The sequence below is a fragment of the Cyphomyrmex costatus genome, unplaced genomic scaffold (genome assembly GCF_001594065.2).
Source record: "Cyphomyrmex costatus isolate MS0001 unplaced genomic scaffold, Ccosl1.0 scaffold60, whole genome shotgun sequence".
Lineage (NCBI taxonomy): Eukaryota > Metazoa > Arthropoda > Insecta > Hymenoptera > Formicidae > Cyphomyrmex > Cyphomyrmex costatus.
The window spans coordinates 209,603-232,465 of record NW_017280156.1 but is presented as its reverse complement, the minus strand read 5'-3'; the positions used below and the strand labels follow the sequence as shown (position 1 = coordinate 232,465).

The 22,863-nt window shown below is 34.0% G+C and overlaps 2 protein-coding genes across 6 annotated transcripts; both read right to left on the bottom strand.

Moving 5' to 3' along the window:
* Positions 1-564: 564 nt before the first annotated feature.
* On the bottom strand, positions 565-8,012 carry LOC108779572 (uncharacterized). 3 transcript variants are annotated; one of them, XM_018547005.1, is made up of 15 exons: positions 7,923-8,012; positions 6,717-6,814; positions 6,431-6,629; positions 6,095-6,350; positions 5,761-5,899; positions 5,468-5,634; positions 4,997-5,380; positions 4,718-4,901; positions 4,539-4,605; positions 4,237-4,453; positions 3,712-3,852; positions 3,575-3,624; positions 3,384-3,486; positions 3,060-3,290; positions 565-1,363 (listed from the first exon to the last, which is right to left on the bottom strand). In XM_018547005.1, exons 3-15 carry the CDS (start codon positions 6,623-6,625, stop codon positions 687-689), a joined length of 2,811 nt encoding a protein of 936 aa, XP_018402507.1. In that variant the 5' UTR covers positions 6,626-6,629; positions 6,717-6,814; positions 7,923-8,012; the 3' UTR covers positions 565-686. The 3 variants fall into 3 exon arrangements, with proteins under 3 accessions (XP_018402507.1, XP_018402505.1, XP_018402506.1); XM_018547003.1 differs by lacking the exons at positions 6,717-6,814; positions 7,923-8,012 and having other exon boundaries at positions 6,431-6,640; XM_018547004.1 differs by lacking the exons at positions 6,717-6,814; positions 7,923-8,012 and having other exon boundaries at positions 4,539-4,602; positions 6,431-6,640.
* A 1,822-nt stretch (positions 8,013-9,834) lies between these two features.
* cib (thymosin beta cib) lies at positions 9,835-22,592 on the bottom strand. Of its 3 annotated transcripts, none has more exons than XM_018547007.1 (6): positions 22,374-22,592; positions 12,640-12,786; positions 12,113-12,226; positions 11,039-11,152; positions 10,613-10,726; positions 9,835-10,530 (listed from the first exon to the last, which is right to left on the bottom strand). In XM_018547007.1, the coding sequence occupies exons 2-6, from the start codon at positions 12,767-12,769 to the stop codon at positions 10,502-10,504; spliced, it is 501 nt and encodes a 166-aa protein (XP_018402509.1). In that variant the 5' UTR covers positions 12,770-12,786; positions 22,374-22,592; the 3' UTR covers positions 9,835-10,501. The 3 variants fall into 3 exon arrangements, with proteins under 3 accessions (XP_018402509.1, XP_018402510.1, XP_018402511.1); XM_018547008.1 differs by lacking the exon at positions 22,374-22,592 and adding an exon at positions 12,862-12,945; XM_018547009.1 differs by lacking the exon at positions 12,113-12,226 and having other exon boundaries at positions 22,374-22,578.
* Positions 22,593-22,863: the final 271 nt, after the last annotated feature.

Below are 22,863 nucleotides of genomic sequence, written 5' to 3'. Positions count from 1 at the left end.
AGAATATTTCTGCAAGGAGAATAAGCAAAATAGGTATGTTATTGTTGTAGTTTTTGATAGCATTATAAATTTTTTTCTTCTTAATGAAAAAACTTATGAATAATATTGTAACTGATCGAAATTTAGCCTTGCATACGTATTCTTTTCTTTTAAATTATATCTATAAAGTTTCAAGTATTTCAGTTTAAATTTCTTAATAGATTAACTATTCATAAGATTACGTTTTTCTTACGTTAATACGTAACATATTAAATGAGTTTGCATATACAGTTTATAAAGACTGCATCTTAAACATTTTCTATTTTATATAATAACATATGGAGTTTTGTACACGATATAGAGGAAACTTTGAAAAGTCATAGCGAACAATCTTGTCGATTTCTAACGAGAATTGCAAGTAGTTAATTTTGCTCCATATAGCTGTTTTATTTCTAAATTTTTTTATATGGTTACTCTAATTACTAATTGTAATTAATCTTAATTATCATTTATTTTTAACTTTTATTACGATGTATTTCGTATCTTATAATTCATCAGTCTTCAAAATCTTAATCTTTACGGGAAACGTTGATATTACAACACTAATATTATTTTATATCATATTAATACTACCATATTATAGACTTTTTAATTATTATTGCAATAGAAATTTAATCTTAATTATCAATTTTCAAAATATATGATATCTAAAGCGAACCTTTTGGAACGGTACATTGTCCGTTAGGGGACGATTCTACGATCGGTGCTGGACTTGGATTTGGAGCAATGCATGGAGCAACATAGGAAGATTGCGGTCCCAAGGTCGGATTCCATTGTTCTTGCATGTGTTGCGATGGTGACGGTACAGCATGATATTGCACCGACTGCGGATACATCATCGGCTGCGAGTATATTATTGGTTGGCCGTTTATTGATGAGTGGCCTGGTGGATAAGCTTCAGTCGTTGAATAAAAATGCTGTGGGTACGACGGAGGTACAGCTCCGTTTTCAGATGCGTCGACGTGCTGAGGTGGTAAGTACGATACGGGTAAGTAGTTGCCGTTTCCCAAATAGTATGAAGGATTCCCCGAATTACTTTCGCCCGTGTAGTGTGATGGAAGTTCATGATACGGGATTATTTGGTTTGATGCGGTATACTGCGGTGCATAACCGTTTGTTGGACCAGCTACCATAGGTGCTATTTGATGCGACATCGGATCCCAATGATGTTGCTGCGATTGCATATGTGATATATGCATATCGTGCCTTTGTGCATTGTACGGATTTACAGAACCACTCGGTATTGTCACGCCATATTGATGACCCGAGTATTGCATGTGCGCTGATCCGCGAGCATTTTGCTGGCGATTTCGTATCTTATTGCCTATAAGAGAAAGTAAAATTAAGAAAAAAAAAATTCTCACAAATTTCAGAGTTCTGAGTAAAACTGAAATGAATAATCAAGCATGTTTTTAGAAAAAAATGTATATACAATGATAAAATATATAATTAATCAAGTTTTTTTTATTTTCTGACTTACCCTTCAATTCCATTTTTATTCGTAAAGATTTTATACATATAAAGGATGTATATGCAATCAATTTAACAAAATAATTATTGTAAATATAAAATAGAAATTATATGTTCATCGAAAATCATAAAGTTTTATCAAAATACATCGAGTGTGATTTAATATATTCACTTATAATCCTTTTAAAAATTAAAATGTAGTCCATTAAAAAAAAAAAATTGTTTTTAGTCGAAATCGCAATGGTCTGTCTAGAAAAGATCCAAGAGAGTGGCGAATTCAAAACAATATACGAAAAGAAAAAATAGAAAAACGACCAAGCAGATTAAATTAATAATTAAATAAAAAAATAATGAAACAAACAAACGCAGATAAATGAAGTTAAAATAATAAAAAAAAAATTCAAATATATAAAAATAAAATCAGAAATATATAAATATATGTAAGCTCAGAAACACTGATTCGAAAGTAACTAATGATAATACGCAATGTATCTTCTACCACAAAGAACAATTGTCATTAAACACAGTAACCTTTAAATAGGTAACCATAACATCCATAACCATAATATAAAAAGTGTTGCCAAGATGCTTAAAGTTTTAAAAGACGCCACCGTTATTTTTATATTCCTCTCTTTCATGAGAGTACAGATAATGTAAATTAATATAACGTACTAGTAAAAAAATATTAAAAAATTAAAATTACATTTTTTGGAGTGCTCTAAGTATCTGTCCAACTTTCTATGAAAGATTTTTAAAACTACTTGCCTATTTGCTCTTGTTAAAGATTAACGGTAAGGTCAAAACATAAATATATTGACAACGATTTGTTTTCAAGTAGAAGATATATCACCTGATATTTATACATGTGTTATTAGTTATAAGTCTCCTTTACTACTTTCTTGTTCTTTGTTCGTGAATCTATCTGATTTTGGATCTTTTCTAGTAAGTTATAATTATATCTTAATTACTAAAATTTTAAGCGTTCATTGTTTCTCATTTGCTTACTTAATTTATATGTTATTAATTACTAATTAATGTAATTATTTTAATATTATTTTTACTATCTCTTGTTCTGAATTTGTCCTTGCTTCTCTTTTTTCTAGATGTAACATTTCAATTTCAAATTTACTTTGCTTTTTGCACACAATTCACGTTCATGTACAAAGCGTTGGGAATCTATCTCATCACTGGTATTTGATGCCTCATTGTACATTAACAATTTTGCATATCATTAATAAGACGATTTACTTCCTCTTGCATATATTGCATATATGGAATATCTATCAAAAAATTGTATAAGAGTTTGTTTCAAATTTATGATAAATCTTTCATATGAATTTTTATTATTCTATAAATTACTCATATGAGCATTTGATGGAGCATCCAGAGATATTGCATGTGTGAATATCTTAGTTTCTTCTTTTTCTTAATCTTTGAACTTTTATTTCGTGTTGTAAGAAACGAATCAAAGTGAGTATTTCTTCAATTTTAATATATTATTTTATATACTGCAAATTTATTTCCTATAATATTAATTTAATTTTTATTACCTTTAACAGTTCCAGTTTGCTTTCCTTTTTGTTGAATGTAATGTGAGTCTTTTCCGCTCGAATTTCTTGGTCCTTGCTTTGCCTGATTTATACTTTGCACACAATTCGTGTTCACATGCGAAGTATTGGGAATCTCAGCACTGATATTTGGTCTATCATTTAACGAACAATTTTGCATGTCGTTAACAAGACGATCTACTTCTTCTTGCATATATTGCATGTATGGGCCACCTATTTAAAAATTGTATACAAGCTTTTGTTTCAAGTTTCATCAATAATTTTTTTAATATAAATTTTGCATGAATATGTTTAATGATGAATTACTGTTCACAGCATTTGACGATGCGCCTAAAGATTGCATGCCTTGATGATTCGATCCATACATTATCGGTCCGTAATACGTTGGATTTACAGTACGGAAAGTGTCCTGTGTGCAAAGAATTATATAATCATAGAATTTAATATATAATAGATGATAAATTATAGTTACAATTATTTTTCTTCTATCTACATACCTCCAGATGCAACAGATGTAAATTATAAAAGACATTCGATGTCAATGAATCTAAAAGAAATGTAAAATACAAATCATGTTTTTTTTATAATATCAATATAGTAAGTATAATATCAATATTAAAATGTTAATACTTACGATCTATTTGACTGGGGTTATGTTCCCCAGTTATCGAAAAATTTCCTGGTACATATGGATAACAGGGATATGCATTACCGTTATTTAAAGGAACGTAAGATATATTTGGGTTGTCATAGATATTTGTTTGTTGTGAGTTATCTACAATTAACATAAAGTAGATTAATACATATTTCCAAATTAAAAAAAAATTAAAACTTGCATATCCAAAATTGCCAGTAAATTAATTTAATTTGTAAAAAATTTATTTGTTGAAATAATTGTGTACATATAATCCGACAGGCTGTTTTAGTGCCAGAAACTGATATTAAATATGTTAGGGTTACATCCCCAAACGTCCTTTCCGAGGAAGATCTTACTCTATAAGATATACTATAATAATAAAATATGTTACATGTAAGTACTATATATTTCCAGTAAAACTTTCCTCTAAGAGGACATAATTCTTTAAATATAATATATATATATATATATATACACACATGTATATATGACATAAAATGTTATTTATTTAGAAATAATTACCATTATAAGATGAATAATAATTTTCATTTAATACTTTTGGTTTGGAAGATTTCTGAAGATTATTGGATTTGTCAATCTTCCTTACAGTATTGTTCACTCTCTTAAATACTGTATGCGATTTTTTATATTCTTCCGTCATTTCCTGCGTTACGCTGTTTGACACTGTGGACTGTGAATTGTCGAATGTAGTTGTTACAGGTAAATTGTTAGCCTCTTCCTATAAACCAAGGAGAAAAATATGTTCGTTTTTATATTTTTTTAAGAATTTCAAATACAATGTTAAAATTTTACAATTTACTTACATTTGTTGCATGAATAGAAGAATCTTCTGTAGAATGATTTTGTAATGCGAAGTTTTGATTTGTTCTACTAAAAATAAAATCATTACACTTTTAAAAAATCCAATTTATTACAAAAATGCAAAATAATACTATCTTTTATACGATTATAGAATGTAGACAATATATCCTGAGATACATACGGAAGTTCATCATGACGTTCGTCAAAGCCATTTTTAGTAACGTTGATATTAACATCAATGTCATTATCATCAACGTTATTTATTGATATATTTTTATTTATATTATTTGATTTTTCATTTGTTATGACTATGGTGTCTTTTCTCTTTCGTGAGAAAGAATTATATGGTTTTTTCCATCGTCGATCTAATTAGTACAAAATAAAGATTTGTTATATGTATGTGTATAAATATAAATGATATAAATATTGTATAAATGATTTAATAATTTAATAAACTAACTTGAATCCACAGTAACTGAATGATTTCTATTAACTGGTACCCAATTTTTTTGTCTATTTTTTCTTATTAAAGGTAATGGCTTTAGAGCATCATATGGAACAAATTTTTTTTCTCCTAGGTCTTTAATAAAAACTAGAACTGGCTCCTTCTCTGTATTCATTTCTTGTATATAACCATGAAGCCAAAGAGGCCCCTGCTTCAATTTTTGTTGCTCAATTTTATTGTTAGTTTCGCTAGTACTACATTCTGGTAAATTAACCCGTACATTCTTATTGTTATTTCTGTCACATTGTTGTAGATCGTTTATGCTAATCTCTATCAGACATTTGCCACCGACTTGTAGTTCATTACTGTTGTACCTGTTCCAGCCTGCAGATTTTACCTCTATACACACAAATAATTTTAATTTTAAATATTTTACTGTTATTCTCTCTCAAAAAAGAAAGTAGAAGTAAAATTTCTATAATATACCTCGTTTCAATTCATGCCATATATCTAATTCTATATTACGATAATAATCGGGAGCCAGTGCTTTTGCAACTTTATAAGGAATAGGTGCTCCTTTCCAATCAGATTGCGCTTCGTCCACGTCACTATGTTCATTTTTTACCTTTTTGTATAAATCTTCAATCAATTGCCTGCAGAAATATATATCTCACTTTTTAGAAACAATCTACATTTTTTAATATAATTTAAAAACTTAATGCTTAAACCGTAATTTATTATAAACGCAATATACTTTGAGGTCTGATTAAATAACTTACTCCCTAATATCAAGATTTCCCTTCTGGAAAAATTTGTCATGTCTAAGTACAGGAGTTCGATTATGTAGCATTCTATCCGCAACAGTTCTTATGTTAGGTATTTGATACATATACCTATATACAACTTCATAAACAATAGCTACCAAAAAAAAGATCATAAAGAATTTATATACGACGCACGGCGTGTATCAATAAGACTTGTTTTCACAATATGTGGTTATCTAAAGACAAAAGTTGCCAAAAGATTTATCAGTGAAATTTATTCATTTTTGGTAACCTTTAATCTTTAAGTAACTCTATATTGTGAAAATGGGGCTAAGAAATATCTACGTACATTGGCAGTATGCAGCTGATTGTACAAAAGCCATCGGGTAAACAGGCTCATATTGTTTTGGCTCTGTATGACAAAGCAATATAACGCCTTTTTTAAAGCCGTTATTAGTAACGTTTTCGCATATCTGCTTCTCTCCAACGAATATGATTATGTCTCTCTTATACAGCAAAGACATGGCATGAATTTCACTCGAACCTCCCCACTCCGTAAAACATTGCATTTCATTCAGATAATAATCAAATGGCGTTGATACAGACTACAGAAAAAGTGAATAGAAAATAATCACCAACATACCGAGCACCTATTGAAATGAGATAATCGCATATAGATACTTACATCAATGAACAAGTGTCTCTTCTTTTTCATAAATTCTATACATTCCTTTCTTACTCTTAAATGATAATGTTGTGTATGGTACACTTGTTCGCTGACTGCCCTAAACAAACAGGTCGGGTCTCTAGGAGTAGGTTTCCTGAAGTAACCCTCTTTTGCCAGCCACTGATCCACTGGTTCTTGTGTACGTTTTGACATCTCTCTAATCGACATTATTATTCAATATACTGCTACAGATATATGCTAACAAAGTGTTGTATTTTTTTTTACAAAATTGTCTTCACATTACCTTTTTATATTTTTTTTACAATATTAGATAATGTAAAAAATATTCTTTTTCTATGATATCCACAGGATATTCCAATTTAAGTGGCTATTTTTTATTTTCTAAAAAGAACAATGATATAAATTATCAAAGAAAACAAATTATAACAAATACAATTTGAATAATTCCAACCAAATCTTTCTACTTATATTTTTAATGATAAATTTTGAATTTATAACAGTTGACTTATTTTTTATTATTAATAATATAACAACAGTATTTTTAAGAACATTGAGTTATATATATACAGACTTGTATAATTTATTATTTTTTTATATTTATATATTAAATTATACTATTTCACTAATATATATATATACATATATATGCATATATCTATACAACCACTATTAAAATAAAAGATAGTAAATCTTTTGCTTTAATAAAAAATAGTAAAAAATCTGTCAAATACAAAAAAAATAAAAGACAGAAAATTGGCATAAATTTATAAACAATGTTTGTGCATAAATAAAGTATGATCACAGATTACAAAAAATTGTATGCTGCAAAACAACAATATACTAAATTTTGTCGAAATCATAAAGGTGGATCTGCTACAGTCTAATAAAACACTGAGCTAACACGGATAAAAACAATTGAAAAAAAAACAAGATTTTTTCCGATAAGATGCGAAAAAATATCTGAGATACGTAAATTCTAGTAAAACATTTATCCTTGTTGCTCATGAAATGTTAAACAAGGACAATTGATATATCATGCACATCATGCATAAAACACACCTGGCGATCTAACGCAAATAAAAATAAAAAAAAAAGATGGAGATGCGAAAAAAATACCTACCACGCGTAAGATACAGATATCTTAACTTATCGGAAGAACCTTACGCGTTATCGCGTTGCGACAAAGGGACGAAGAAGCGGTGTGTTACAGAGAACAATGGAAGACGCGATCGTACATAGATCGAACCATTTACGGATAATCGAACGACGAAACACTTCACGGGAAAATCGACCAGCCAATTCTTTTTCGACTTCCGCTCACGAGATCCAACATTAATCGGATGCGCAATCGGAAGAAAAGATCTAAAGAGGGGAAGATAGGATGCCATCCCGAGGGGCATAGTCGAAAGATATAAAAAGCATAGTTACGACAATCGAAAGAAAGCTCTCGCGAGGAAAATCCGTAGGAGACAAAAGAAGATGCGTTCACCTTATTCTTCTTCACCTACTCCCTCGACAAAAGTAGAACGGTATCGCGACTCTCAAGAAACAACGGCCATTTGATTTTTCAAACACAGCATGCGTGATATACCGCACTCGGTCCTTCTTGATCTTCCCTTTTCACTACTTTTCACTTTACCTCTCCCTTCCCCCTCAACAACGCATTTTGTCATGAGTTCACCAATCCAATTCGCTACCTGTTGCGCACGTGCGTATATCGCGGTCGAGTCGCGGGCGATTACTTGGCGATTGATGTTTCGAATTCCACTTACGGCAAGATTTGATTGCGATGTTCGAAATATCGCGATTAAAGTGAATCGAGCGAAATTATCGTGAATCGATGAAGGGGATACTTACGTTCTAACTCTTTGTTCGTCTCCGTTTCACGTACTTAATGACAAGAAGATATCGTCGAATTTAGGCGCCACATCGATGATTGATGTCGTTGACGGAAACTCCCCGTCGAAATCGACAACTCTGGTCAAAAATCATCAAAATGAGAAACGTGTTCTGATTGATGTGGCTGAAAGTTGCAACACGATTGATCGACATTATTAGAATGCTAACCAATCACAACTTCGAAGTCATAGGCAACCTGAGCTAGTAGATAGGCGCCAAATTTCAATCGATTAACTCCTCTCATTCTAAAGATTGCGATTTAGTTCTACGTAATTCATAAATATTCTATACAGTTTATAAATATTCCAATGCCATTTAATTACGTACATTAATTAGTCCACGTCATTGGATCATTCAAATTCTGTATATTTCTTTTCTTTAAAAAATAATAACACCTAACTATATAGATTTGTTCACATGCTTGCACTTTTTACACTCAACATCTTTGCATTCTCTCTTTTTAATGCCAAATATACAGGGTGGGGCATTTAACAACTTGTAACACTTTAAATGCCCTATTCTGTATATCTCCCATTTTAAGTTGAAGTTTTTGAAGATTTTAAACAACGCGGACAGACCGACCTATTAATTATCTCTATCCATTCCTTTCTAAAAAATCTATCTTATATATATGTAAGAATCTCAATAATTTTTATATGTTTATATAAGTTATAAAAATTAACCCGACATACGAATAATCTATCGTATATAATAAAAATAAAAGACTAGAAAATTATTATGTGTACTATATGTGTTCATATATAAATATTAATCTTTCACGAATATTTATCCTGTTATTAAAAAATGCAATACATATTGTAAGATGATATGAAAATGATTCTCCAATAAAAAATCGATTATTCTTTCAAATCCTTTTGCAATACGTTTTATATAAACAATTAATTTAATTGGCATTTTGATCATTTTGTAAATATTAAGTTAACTGTAATTCATTTAATGATCGGTTTTGCAGATCATCATATATCATTATAAATTGTTATAAAAAAATTATTTATTATTATAATAATTCTAATGATAGTCACACATCCTGCATTTAATATTAAATGCGGTTAGCTTTTAATTTTTAAGATAAAATTTATACATAACAAAAATCAGAAGCAACTAATATAATCATATTTTAGTGCTAAATGCAATTATAAATACACTCAATAGAATTTCTGTTACCTACATATACGGATGAAAAACGCGCGCGCGCGCGCGGAAATATATATATATATATATATATATAAATCCCTTTTAAGCTAATAAAATTTAATTAGGGCCAAAAAGCAGACCATCACTTTTGTACAAATTACTTTTTTTTTATTCTTCATAATAATTTCGTCGAAATGACAATGCGATGTATACGAAATATTAAAAAAGTACAATAGCCCGTTTATACAAAATATGATTTTTACAATACATAAATACAAGATTGACCACTGTGTACTTCCGCAATGTCTGCTGTAACGCATCAAATGCAATATCACCGACAATTTTGCTTGTTATATTGAAAATAATGAATATATTCGCGCGTACAGTTCTTTCGATATAAAAAAACTACATTCTCCGGCGAGGAGATGACGATTCCGTGCAACGTTTCGCGATCTGTCGAATTGGATCATCGTCCCTGTTTTGTAAATAACAGAATTTCTAACTCGCTACATTTACTAATCTTTTTCTTGCCATAAGTCTTTCTCTCTCTAAGTAGCCGTATCCGATTATTTGGACAATGTATTATTTGTCACGCGTTTAGCAACAAAACAAAGAGTAGATGTAACGAGAAGGCAAATTAGAGAAACTTACAAGAGCTGTGTGAAAGTTTGCTCTCATTCTTGTCATTGCCTAATCGTTGTCAAATTGTCTTTTGAGGCGGCTTAGTACCAAGGTAGGACAAGCAACAGCGGTATCGTCATCGGCTACGTGATTCAAACATTACACGTTTTTTATCAAAAGTTTTCTGATCTCGCCAAAAGAAGAACGCCGAAAAATGGCGATAGAATAAGAATATAATCATAGCATTACGACTAATATAGTGCTTCGCATTCGCGCTTTTTTTCCTTGGCAATGTATGAATAATTGTTATAAAATGTCACGGATATAGAAATTGGAAGAAGCGACGAGTCGTGCCGTCCCCGTTCCTTTCCTTCGATTTCGTGTGGCAGCTTTTTAAGCAGCTATCTTTTCGGCATCGATCGCTGAAACAATGTTGCTTTGGTAAACGAAATGTTATTTCGAACAGATACAAGAGCATAAATTGAGGATGTACAGTGTACGAACCTTCTTTGGTGGGCAGAGGATTTTTCTCGAGGGTTTCCGCATGTTTCAATTTCGCTGGATCGAAATTTTCGATACCGGAGATTAATTGTTGCTTCCCTTTTTCTTGCTGGATCGCTGCATAAAAAAATTAACAAAATCTTATTAAAATTTATAATTATTTCATAAAATAATTATATCACTTGTAAAAAAAAATCATTTTATTTACTATATTTCATGATATGACTTTATCAACAATAAAATTTATCAACAATAAAAATAGAACGGAACGAAAACTGCTCATTGTTTAATTAAAAATCAATTTTCAAAATTTAAAAATTACAATTTCGTAAGATAAATTTCTACTCGCTTTTAATTCATCTGTGATTTTAATGGAGTTGAATTATTCTGTGTACATAAATCAATTTAAAAGCCTGACTTATATCATACCATCTTTATCGGGTAACGGGTTCTTTTCCTGCGTCTCGGTGTGCTTCAGACTTGCAGTGTCAAACTTTTCGATGCCGGCGATCAATGTTTGCTGGGTCTTCTCCGCTGCGACGTCTAAAAGCAGATAAATCATATTTAAAAAAAAATGATGGATAATTTTATGCAAGCAGAATCAAAAATAAAATATCTCGTTTAAGTGGCTATAGATTTGCTATATCCAACTAGGAGCGTGACACAAACGGATTAGCGAAGAATAAATTCAAACTATTTGCGCGATCGATAAACAGCCCGATCAATCAATAATCGATACCGTTTGTCGTCCTTCCTCCATAAGGTACGTGCTATTAATATCGTGCGCATTCAGGTGCTCTACGCATTTTTATGAAGCAAAATTACGTATTACATTTGAACTCAAGTTAAAATCATGAAAGTTTCCGTAATGTCTTTTTACTTTAAAGTTAAAATACGATTTATTAATGAATTATATTTTGAATTTATCCTTCTCATATTAGATTAACTTCTTGCTACAATATAATAAAATATCCTAGAATAGTATATCTGATTTTAGTTTTAAGATTCTATGATTAAATTCTATAATTCCATTATTTTACTCCACATTAGATATTTAAATCCTGAAAAGTCTTGTATTTTCAATAATTTATAAGTCGACTTTTCAGTTGAGAAGTTATCGATTTCAGATTGCATCAAAGAATCCATATAACATGAGAGTAGACGAATTTAGGAAGACCTGCATAAACATTGCATAAGAATTATTTATGTTTTAAATCTGTTTTAAATTTTGTTATAAAATAGTATAGCAAGAAATTAACGATAAAAAGCAATGTGATCCCAGAATGCTATCAAAACCACCAGTAAAATTTTCGAAATAAAAATTGTATTATTAAATTATTCTAAGAGAAAGCTTTTGTAGGTGAAAGATTTTCCCGAAGTTTCCCGAGAAGCAAAAGCGACAGTTGACTTTCCGCTGCCACCATGAATAAGCTCAAGGAAGTACTCCTCGCAGGACTGAAGAATGAAATTCCAGAAATCCTTCCTGTCTTTAATGAGCAATACCTTTGGCGTTAGGCAACACAATCTTCTCTTTCGTGTCTGCGTGCTTCAATTGATCTGCCTTAAAAGTTTCCACGCCATGTATCAACTCAGAATGTTGCCGCTCCTGTCGCACGTCTACGTCAGCAATTCACATATTTTTATTGCAGCTATCGCTTTATCAGAATATTGCACTGGTAAGCTTTGCGCTCAAATCACTTCTCTTGGTTTAATATTGTAGTTTGCACGAGTAAACTCAATATTTTCTTTACTTTCTTTACAGCTCGCATTTAATATTAAACGCGTCTTACTTTCATATAAACATAACATTTTAAATACTTTTAAATTAGAATAAAGAAAAAAATATCAAATACACACAACATTAATCATACATATTAATCAAATATATTAGGAGAGTAGTGAAATTAATAGAATGCAAAAATATAAAAATATTAAATTTTAAATAAGTTACAAATATAAATGAGATAATTCGATTCACATGAATTAATTTCTAATAAAGTAACTGAGATATATCCTTGATATTCATGTACCTTCGGCGGAGGGTAAAACGTTCTTCTCGGCAGTAGCGGCTTTCTTCATGCAGCCATGATTGAAACCTTCCAATTCGCTTTTCAGGTCTAGAGCTACTTTGGGCAGGTCTTTCAACGACGGACTCGACATGACTTATATTTCTTGATCTGTAAAGGAGAGATAATTGTATAAGATTAATCATCTTCGCTCAACGATGCATCTTAAAAAATCAAAGTTCATACAATTCTAATTATTCCATTTGCAAGTTTCTAATTTTTCTAATAATATAGCAATTTTATTGATTGATTCAACTAGCTAGACTAACAATATTCAGATATATACAGTATAATATTTTATGTAGATGTGCAATATATGATAATTTTATTAAAGATTTTGAAGAATTTAAAATATCAAATCAAACTGTTAAAAAATGTCAATGTGTAAATAATTAAAATGTATGTTAATCTGAAGTACGTCGTTGATAGAAATTATACGTAATACATATCTCGAATAAGTGATCGTGTTTTCTTTTTCTTTTAAAATATATACATATGTATATAAAACACAAACATAGAAAATAATATAAATTCGTGTTTAATATTTTTTCTTAATTTTTCGTCAATATTTAACAAGCGATATATACATCTCTATATATAATAATGATGTAAAAGGTGTCTGTGCAAGGTGTACGAGCACCTGCTCGTAACGTAATCGATTTAACTTCCTGGAAGATAGCGGAACACGGGCGATATTGCACGTGTTATTAAGTACGAGAACCATTTCCACGTAAAGTGTACAAAGAGCATCGCTTAACAAATATGAGTGTATCAGCGAGAGACGGATCGCGTAGTTTCCAATTGTTAGCGCGAACGTGTGTCGTTTTCTTTGTTAAACCACACCAACAATCCGCGCACTGACAACAGCGGCTGCTACTGAATGCCAACGAAGCTGAAGCCGGGAACGAAGTTATCGACAACGACGTCGGAATTACATATCGCGTCGTCATGATATAATATAAATACAGTAAAAATGCAACAATACTTTATTTATGCTGAACATTATTGGAATTTCGTAGACTCGATACACTTTAAGAGTTTCCTCTTTTTAAATTCAAAAAATTGCGACCAAAGTAAAATACATCATAGATTTTTTAATTTGCTCGTTTCTTCTGTAATAACAATAATAACACTTGATCCCGTTAATTTAAAAATAAGATTTTATAAAATAAAATTATAAGGATCTTACACTCTTATGTTATAATTTGAGAAAAAAGGGAAAAGTTATAGATTTAGAAAATTATTACATAAAAAGTATGTATCTGATTTATCTGCAAACTCTCGCAATTCTCAATCTGTGAATTTATGTATCATGCGACGGAAACAGCGGTCGTTCCTTGTTTCCGGTCTCCGTTTCCTTCTAGCATATTTCCTTGTCACTTCTCCCATAAGCACGGCAACAACTTCGTCAGCGTGAAACTGCATCGATATCAAAGTCACATGATTATTAAAATAAAAAATACTTGTCAGATAATTTGTAAAGATGAGAAATATACAAAAATTAAATTATTTAGGACAGCAAATAGCGCAAAAGCGATCATTACATGACAATGTTTGATACATATAATGTTTTAATGATTAATAAAATCTGACAATTTCTATGTATTTGTATTAACGAATATTCTCGGTCGAATTATCTCAATCTTTTACTTTACTTCATGTTTCACGTACAAAATATTATGCGGCATTTGATTTCATCCGCAGCCATCACTCGTTATTTACGATAATGACGCATACTACTTGACTAAGAGGAACACTGATAAATATTTTACGTTCTTTCTCCATGTCTTTCCTCCAAATAACGCAACCATATTTTCATAATATTACATTACAAAGTTAAATTAAAGCTGCGCATATAAATCGAATAGATATATTATAATTGCAACATGTGGTCATACCAATTATTAAATAAATATTTTAGAAAGGGAACGAACGATTTTCAAAAATATCTCAAAGTTTCAATAAATTGACATTATTTTTCACATTAAATAGCAAATGATACTTTCGGAAGAAAGAAAACGTCCGGCAACTGACTCGGATCAGACGTTACTCTGCTAATAATTGATAGTTATGGCACGAAATCAACGTCGCAACATCGTCTGATTATGTACATACACTTCTGTATCATATGTATGTACACACAACTTATATCGAATCCAACTGGCGACGCATTTACGCGCTAAACTGTCAATGACTCATTCCTCGGATGCCCCCTTTGTCCACCCCCTTTCACCAAATAGGCTTCTCAGCAGCGATTGTGCGCATTCAGGCAGACTTAAAACTTTACATGACTCAACGAGAAAAAATGTAAGAAAAGAACGCAATACTAATTACGCTTACGTGGGCGATCGGTATTGATTTGCGTTTAACTCCTACGTGCTTTTTTTCTAATCGTATTATATGTTCTGCAATTTATGACGAAACCGATTTTTTTTCTTTACATTGCACGCGTAGCATTACATTTCCTGTGTGTGTATCTGGAAATAAATCAAATTAATATTCCAATATATGTAATATAACATTTGTATTCATATTAATTCATATTAATTATATATCGTTCATACAAAAGAAAATCATTAGTATCTACATTAATTAAAATATTGTGTGTGTATTTTTTTTTCTGTCGTATATGATATTATTTGTATGATACAAGCCCGTTGAAAAGCAATGACGATAACATCGAATTGAGAGTAAACTTGCAGATTCAAAAGAGAAGCGGAGAGTAAGAAAAGGTTTGCATTCCACGTGGGTGAAGTCACGGGGACGTCGGATTGCTAACCACATTATCGGTATACGGCACGATTGTGCAATATTATATGAATGACAGTGCAAGGTCATCAATTTTGTGCGACTTTTTTCCACGAAGCTTTTCAAACGACGATTCTAAGGCGAAACGATTTTGTAAAGCGAGTGACTGAAAAGCTATAAAATAATATTGTGCAGTGATAAATTTGTCAAAGATTTGCGGAAACATTTGAATCACTAGCAGCACAGTATTTTCTCAAAGTTATAATGTTTCAAGTTCAGTTATATTATGTTGAGCGTGTAAAAAATACAGACAATGCTGATAAAAAACGAACCGGTCTCTCGGGCCACTCATCTGACTTTTGGCTCCAGGACGATACGTTCCTGAGATCGTGAGAGAGGCTTTCGAGAGATACGTTCAAACGGTGGGTCAGCATCGACAAGGCTGTGTATAGGTCCTTATATGGTAGCCGGTCGTATATGCCTGTATATAGGGAGTGCTCGAAAAAGAGGCCGCATACGCAACAGAGAAGCAGCGGGAACTCACAACACATATCCTTCGCGTATCAGCTAAATTCTTTTCTTTTTTTTTTCTCATTCTTTCTATATGCCTGTGTAGGCGTAAGAAGCATACGTGTGTACATACACAAACACGAGGCTCGTGTGCTTGGCTGCATGTAACGGTAAGAGACGAGGACGAGATCTCGATTGTCCGTAACCACGACGAAGCACGGCCAGATAAAACATAAATTCTCTTCTTATGCGGTGGATTATGTTTCGCGAATCTAACGCTAGACTATAAACAGGACAGAGAGACAAGACTGCAAAAAAACGATTTTCGTTCATTAATATGCGTAAAACGGTAAAAATATATTTGTATGTTCTCTTAAATATCACTTAATCTATTCAGGACATCGATCATGAATAGTGTTGCTACGAGATGAATCATTTTTAAATAATAAAAATCGATATAACTCGATGTAAAATGCGATTTATTATTTCTTATAAAATAGCTCACCTTTTTCTATACGTTATTAATTAAGTTTTATTGCGAGAATCGCTTAAGCTCGTCGCATTTAAGATCGGTAAGAAAATGAACGCTTTAAGATAACAAGAAGCGCTGTAACGCAACGACCGTTAGTTCCATTTAATTGAACATCCGTAGATCCTAGGTGAGCCGTAGCGAACAGCCAGACGGGATAAGCTTTTTATTGGTTATTATGCAAACTGCAAACGGTGGTATTTAATGAGGCGAGTCGACGCGAGACGACGGCGACGATGCTCGCACAGTGGAACTCAGATAAATCTTGGCTTGATCTTCTCGAGTGTAGTACTCGCGAGGTGAAAAGCGAGCCTCTGCGCGAGAAGTTAACGAGGAAACTAGGTTGCCAATGCAGCCGAGATGCGCCAGCAGCTAGAAACCGACGACGGTACAGTCATCGAAATAGATTAGGCATCCAGACTTATATTTCATACGAGTGTCGTACGAATGCCTGAGGCACGATTTCCAGTATTTTATCTTGAAACGAGGGAAGTATGGCTCTAGGTCGTGCATCCCCTCATTAATACGCATGGCCTGTAAATATTTTCCAAATGTTAAAAACAATGGCGTTTGCTAAATTGATCTAGTCTTGCCTTAGAAACTTAACAATTTAATTGAATTGCTGATACAGATTCATTGAAACATTTTCGAATCATCGAGAAACAACAAGTCTCTTCATTCATGTTAGAGCTTATCTCATAACGAATTTAAGGATCAGAAATATTTCTGCATCATAGACTCTGGAGTAGGCAACGGTATAGAAAATAGCTAAGTCAAACGAGTCTAATGTCTAATTTTATCAATACAGATTTATCAATACAAGGTTTTTAACTTACTCTTTATCTTTTTTTCTAATTCTTAGAGCTGGAAAGAGATAAAAAAAAAATAAACCGAGATTAAAGTTAGTAGAAATGGACGTAAGAGAGAGTCATACTGCGCGATCGGGTCTAAATCCATCGAGGCTCTGTCAGAAACGACCGCTAGTCGAAGGAGTTTTTTCGCGACGACGCATTGTCGTAAGCTCGGTCCGCGGAACGAGGTCCTACGGTCGCTGGCTAACGAGTTCGCGCTGGCTGCCAATTAACTTGGGCAATCGTATTTAATGGTAGTAGACTCTCTGCTACCGGCTCTCGTCTCTTTCGCGCCACGCGTCCACACGTGCAACGACGTGCAAGCGGGTCTGTGTGTATCGATCGGCGGTGTAGGCTCCAGAGAACGGCAAACACCTACGCACGTATGATACCCACGTGAAAACCACCGACTACATTCGTATTTGTAACTAGAGAAAAACGTTTTACCGAGCGACGGTGACCGTCGAGCAACCGCGATTCTCTTTCTCTCTCCCTTTTCTCTTTCTCTTTCCAACTCTCTTCCGTGCGACCGTGACGGCTAACGAACCCTGGACGCGCGTATCGTATCGAGCGGTGGCGCGTACATACCAGGGACGTATATAGACACGAGACCGTATTATTGTATGTACAAGTATCGTTCGAATAATAGACGTTCAGATATTGAGTCTCTTCTGCATGATTAGGCCGATTCCTGATGAACAACTGAAAGGAAAGTTCGTTCCTCTGGGTCTCCCAAGCTGAAACACTTGTCAGGACATATTGGCTACGATCGGCAAAATAAACATTCTGCTGGACAGTGCCATCGAAATGGTTGAAAAATTGTCAGAATGGTCAATTACGCATGTAGCGCTTACTTGATATTTGATATTCTTTAGCTCAATGGAATTTCCACGAGGACATTTTTTTCACTCAAACTGTGAGTGTGAAGTTGCGAGAAGTTAAAGAAGACACAACTGAAACATTAACTTCTTTTAAAAACTAATCTTTTTTATTATATTACATTTTATTAAATTTAAACAAAAAAGGAAAGAGTTGAGTATTATAAATAAAAATTGTAATTTATTTTTCCCTTGTAATCGATATTGAAATTTAAAAAACACAAACTAAATACATGATATACGTATTGTTATCCCTGAAAGGATATACTTAATGTTCATTAATTGAGTTAGCCAATCAAATTATCGTCCTGAATCTTCTCGCCAACAGTCACATAGTGCATACAGGACAAACACACATCGAGGCATCCCTGGTGCAGCAAACATCAATTAGCGCAAACTTAGCTCAAGTCGTCCTCCTATCATGTGGTATCATGCGCGGTTATGGCAACGTACGTGAAATCACGATTTAGAAAGAAGCATTGAGCTCGTTAACTCGCGCCACAACTTCCTCGGCGTTGCTCATTGTCGGCATGTATGCACTTGGAGTCAATTAAAACCTGGATCAGTTGTTTGCTAATGTATACCCGGAAGTTTATATTCCACGAAGATAATAAAATCTCCAAGTTTTTCAATGTGAAAAAGCGTATCATATATGAGTCTCAAGCGTGAAACAGGCTTTTTGTAAATTTCTTGTTTTTTCAAAAAAATAAAAAAAATTTCTCTATTTTTTTTTATCAAAACACCCGATTAGTTTACAACTTCATTAATATTCTCCACTTCATTAAAATACCCGCTTAATTTACAACCTCATCAATAAATATTCTCTGTCTTCTTTCAAGCAATCGCGATCAGTATAGCTGCTATTATCGTGACATGTGCTATTCGATACATTCCCAGAAGCGCCGTTTAATCAGATCTGATTCGATGATCGCCGGAAGGCGAGTCTTCCGCTTTCCGATAGCGCTACGCGGCGTGCTAATATTGACACACACACACGTAGACTTATATTCGCGACGCATGAATGAGTGTAGGGCGCAAACGCATGCACACACACACACACACACAGCGTGGATGCGTTTGTACGTGGATGCAACAACGGGGGAGGCAGATCCGAGGTTGCGCCAGGGGAGCGGCCGGCTCATAGCGGTGCCAGCGGTGGAGGAGGCGGTGGCGGCGGCTGCCGCGGCAGACGGTTTCATCGATTGGCATTGCCGGCATCGTCCGGAGGAGAGTGTGAGCGGGGTCCGTGAACTCCGTACTGACGGCGCATCCCGGTTTTCATGGTCATGGGTAAGAGGGCGGTTGCCCTCAACGGAGGGCCGAGAATCACGTCCTTCGCCTCGCGCGACTCGTAATGATGATCGCCGTAACAATGTGTCATTTATATCGCGTCACTCGAACGAAACGTTTTAGAGCGTTCCAGTTGGAAACATGCGGTTCAATACGAATTTGAATTTCAAAATCGAGCCGGAATAATGTTATGCCTATAATACACTTTCTATCCATTTAATTATAAACACATGAAACGAACTGAAGAAGAAATAAGACCACTCATGCTATCCGTTATACAAATGCTACAAAGGAAAATGAAGGTATTGTCCGTCTGATGTATGGCGAGATGTAAGAGAAGATTCTGATACATGCGTTCGCCTAGTAACGCCACTGCTCGTGAGACAGAAATGGTCTCGCGATCTGGGAGACGCTAATCGCGAGCGAGCTGAGCCGGGTAAACGCAATTCATGACGGAGTTGCGCTTATTCAGAAGCCCCCTCGTTCGCCTTGAAACGAGCGCACGCTCGGGACATGATAAAATGCAAATGCAACGCCCAATGACGATTCTCCCTTAGGAAAACGCAAAACACGTGGAAATTGCCACGATCGAGCTTAATGCTATAAATAATAAATTAATTATACATAATTTCGAGCCGAGTTTTCTTGGATTTAAGAAACGTATGCGATATTAAACGTGAGAATTATAACAATCCCATGGTATAAGTTTCTTGGCGCTAAGTAAACTTTATCAAACATTGCATCTAATATCTATACTAATTAATTAATTTAACATTTCATGTAATATCTACGAATTTTAAATTAAAAATAATTAATGTTCAACATTATATCTTCAGAAAATGTTCTATGGTGATGAAGAATCAGCGCTAAATGTGCGACATGCTGAGGGGAAAATGAGTACTGAACTGACGACGACGAGGAAAACGCATATGCGTGTTCCGCGTGCGTTGTATGCATCTGTCAAAACCACGCCCTTATCCCCATCTTGCTGCCCCGCGCTATTCGCCTATGTATAGAGAAACAGTAAGAAAGTTCCCCGACAGACTTTCCACGATCGAAGCGATCTGTCTCGTTTCGAAAAAGCGATTAAATTTAATTGTAGCAGCTCTCACATCTAACACTTATAATTATTACAGACGTTAAAAGTTGAATTATATTTTGGAAGAAGTTTCTCAGAACAAATAGAAATGTACGGCAAAAGGCAAAATATGATTAGTGAAAGAACAGTAAAAATAAAGAAGAATCATGGACAAATATATGAAACAGAACAGTCGATGAATCTTAATAAGCTTGCTACACGTCTAATTTTGCATTTGATACTTGAAACACACATTCGGGAAGTACAGTATCTTCAAATTTTATCTTGATCACTCTTTCGGAACATTTTAAATTGTGCGCTTCAATTGAAAACACTATAAATTTGCGCGATACAATTCACTCGTTAATTCAGACTCATTAATTTGCGTCTGTTAATCTTATCGATCCTCATGCATATACATTATTACAATGAAATATAATACGGTATATACGAGGTATCACCAGTAACACGTACATAAAAGAAATCCCTGTCGGTGTGCGATAAAAGGTCTAATTCACCCACGTTTTAATAATAGATATTTTACGCTTGCACTGTAATTTTAGGAAAATACACGATAATGGGCATCGTTTATGGTAACGATATACTCGTATAGTAGTTTTTTTTTTTTTTTTTTACGATGGAACGTTGATTATTAAAACGGTAAATGACTCATTCCCGTTTCGTTTGACTCTCCGTCATATTCCACGAAGAACATCATTAATTTGCGATACCACCGCTCAATTATGGAGACAAATGAATAAGAAAACGTTGTTTTTTTTTCTGCAAGAAAGAGACTCTTTCGACCACACCCCAGGTCCATTTTCGATCGCGACGAAAGACCGATCGATATCTTGATGCAAGCCCGGTCGGTGAAGACAACGTATAATTTCGAGATAATTTATTATATGTTATAGTCAAGGGAAATCCATTCTGTTATCAACAATATTCCTATTATAACGTATAGGCATGAAAATTATTTACCTATAAAGCGATAATCAAATTTAAATTTACCACGCGCTACCAGCAGAATGGAGCTCACGCCGAAACGTCGCGTTTCAATTATTGTATGTATGAAAAAATATAAACGGTTCGACGTTGCTTGTTTATATCAAAGCGTGAATTCGATGATAATTATAACGAACTCTATAAGCGTTATACGAAGGCCCCCACTGTTACTGAGATAAGTTAACTCGCGTAGAAGTTATCGAACGAAAATCGTAACGCCGGGAAATCGTGATAACGTTTCGATTTATGAAGCGATTCCGTTGACTCACAAGATCGAAACTATTTTTAAATCACTATTATCCTTGGAGAAAAATCACTCATCAGCTTCGCCAATTACAGGAACGCGAAATCTCTCAGCTGAGATATTTCACAAGTGAAGAACCGATTGCAAAACGTTTCGCCGCTTTACGAAGGATAGCACCGAAAGCACCACTGTACACAGGGTGTCACGGTTCCTCGATTCGCAGATTCTCACGCCAGTCTGAGATGTCAATTCTTTCTCACTTCTGCAACTTAATATGCGAAAGAGAGGACGGCAGGCGATGAAAGGAAGAAGGGAAAAATGCTCGCTCTCGCTCACCGTGAATTTTTTGGGAAAGTGAATTTTTTTTTGGAGAGAGCGAGTAACTTCATTAAAGAATATCGCGTATGGGAATCCGGGAGAAGTTCGAAATGTCTTCAGAGGATGTTCCCTAAATATTTACAATTTCAGCCGGTTGATTTTGCTCGCCTTTAATCCGCCATTGGACGCACATCGCTGTGGGGAAACTACGGTAACTCTGTAACTCCGCGACGAAGGGTGCACTGACCTGTCAGTTGACGCGTGCAGTTTCTAGGGCGCAGGCAGGCGCGGACACTGTCGAACAGCAGACGTTGTTCAAGGGCAGGAACGAGACGGTACACTGACTGACCGGTTGGTGCTTCTGCGACACGTAACACCAGGTAACAGCGTCAAACAGCGCCCGTCGCTCATCCCCCTCTACCCGCAGCCTCCCCTCTTAGGATGACAGGCCCCTCTCGCCAGGATCGGCGCAGAAAAGGATTTGATGAAGTGCCAGCAGAGTGCCTTTCAATGCCATTAATACGTCCTAGAATAGTTGGATAGTTTATAAACAAATAATTCAATGTAATAATAATAGCATTATACAAAAAAAGAAAATTTTCGGTTTTCTTTATTATATTTTATTTTAGATCTGTCTCACCTTAGATCTGTTATGTAGAATGGATTCTTTGTAGGTAAACTTTATTATATACATTAGTCGTTAAAAAATGTATTTTAAATGAAACATATATATATAT

Coding starts and splice junctions, on each gene's coding strand:
- cib (XM_018547007.1), bottom strand. CDS start 12,769: ATGTCGAGTCCGTCGTTGAAAGACCTGCCCAAAGTAGCTCTAGACCTG. Junction 12,227..12,639: donor CGTTTTACCCTCCGCCGAAG/GTACATGAATAT, acceptor TTGCTGACGTAG/ACGTGCGACAGGAGCGGCAA. Junction 11,153..12,112: donor TGTGTTGCCTAACGCCAAAG/GTATTGCTCATT, acceptor ATCTGCTTTTAG/ACGTCGCAGCGGAGAAGACC.
- LOC108779572 (XM_018547003.1), bottom strand. CDS start 6,640: ATGTCGATTAGAGAGATGTCAAAACGTACACAAGAACCAGTGGATCAG. Junction 4,606..4,717: donor GAACGTCATGATGAACTTCC/GTATGTATCTCA, acceptor TTTTATTTTTAG/TAGAACAAATCAAAACTTCG. Junction 3,291..3,383: donor ATCGTCAAATGCTGTGAACA/GTAATTCATCAT, acceptor ATTTTTAAATAG/GTGGCCCATACATGCAATAT.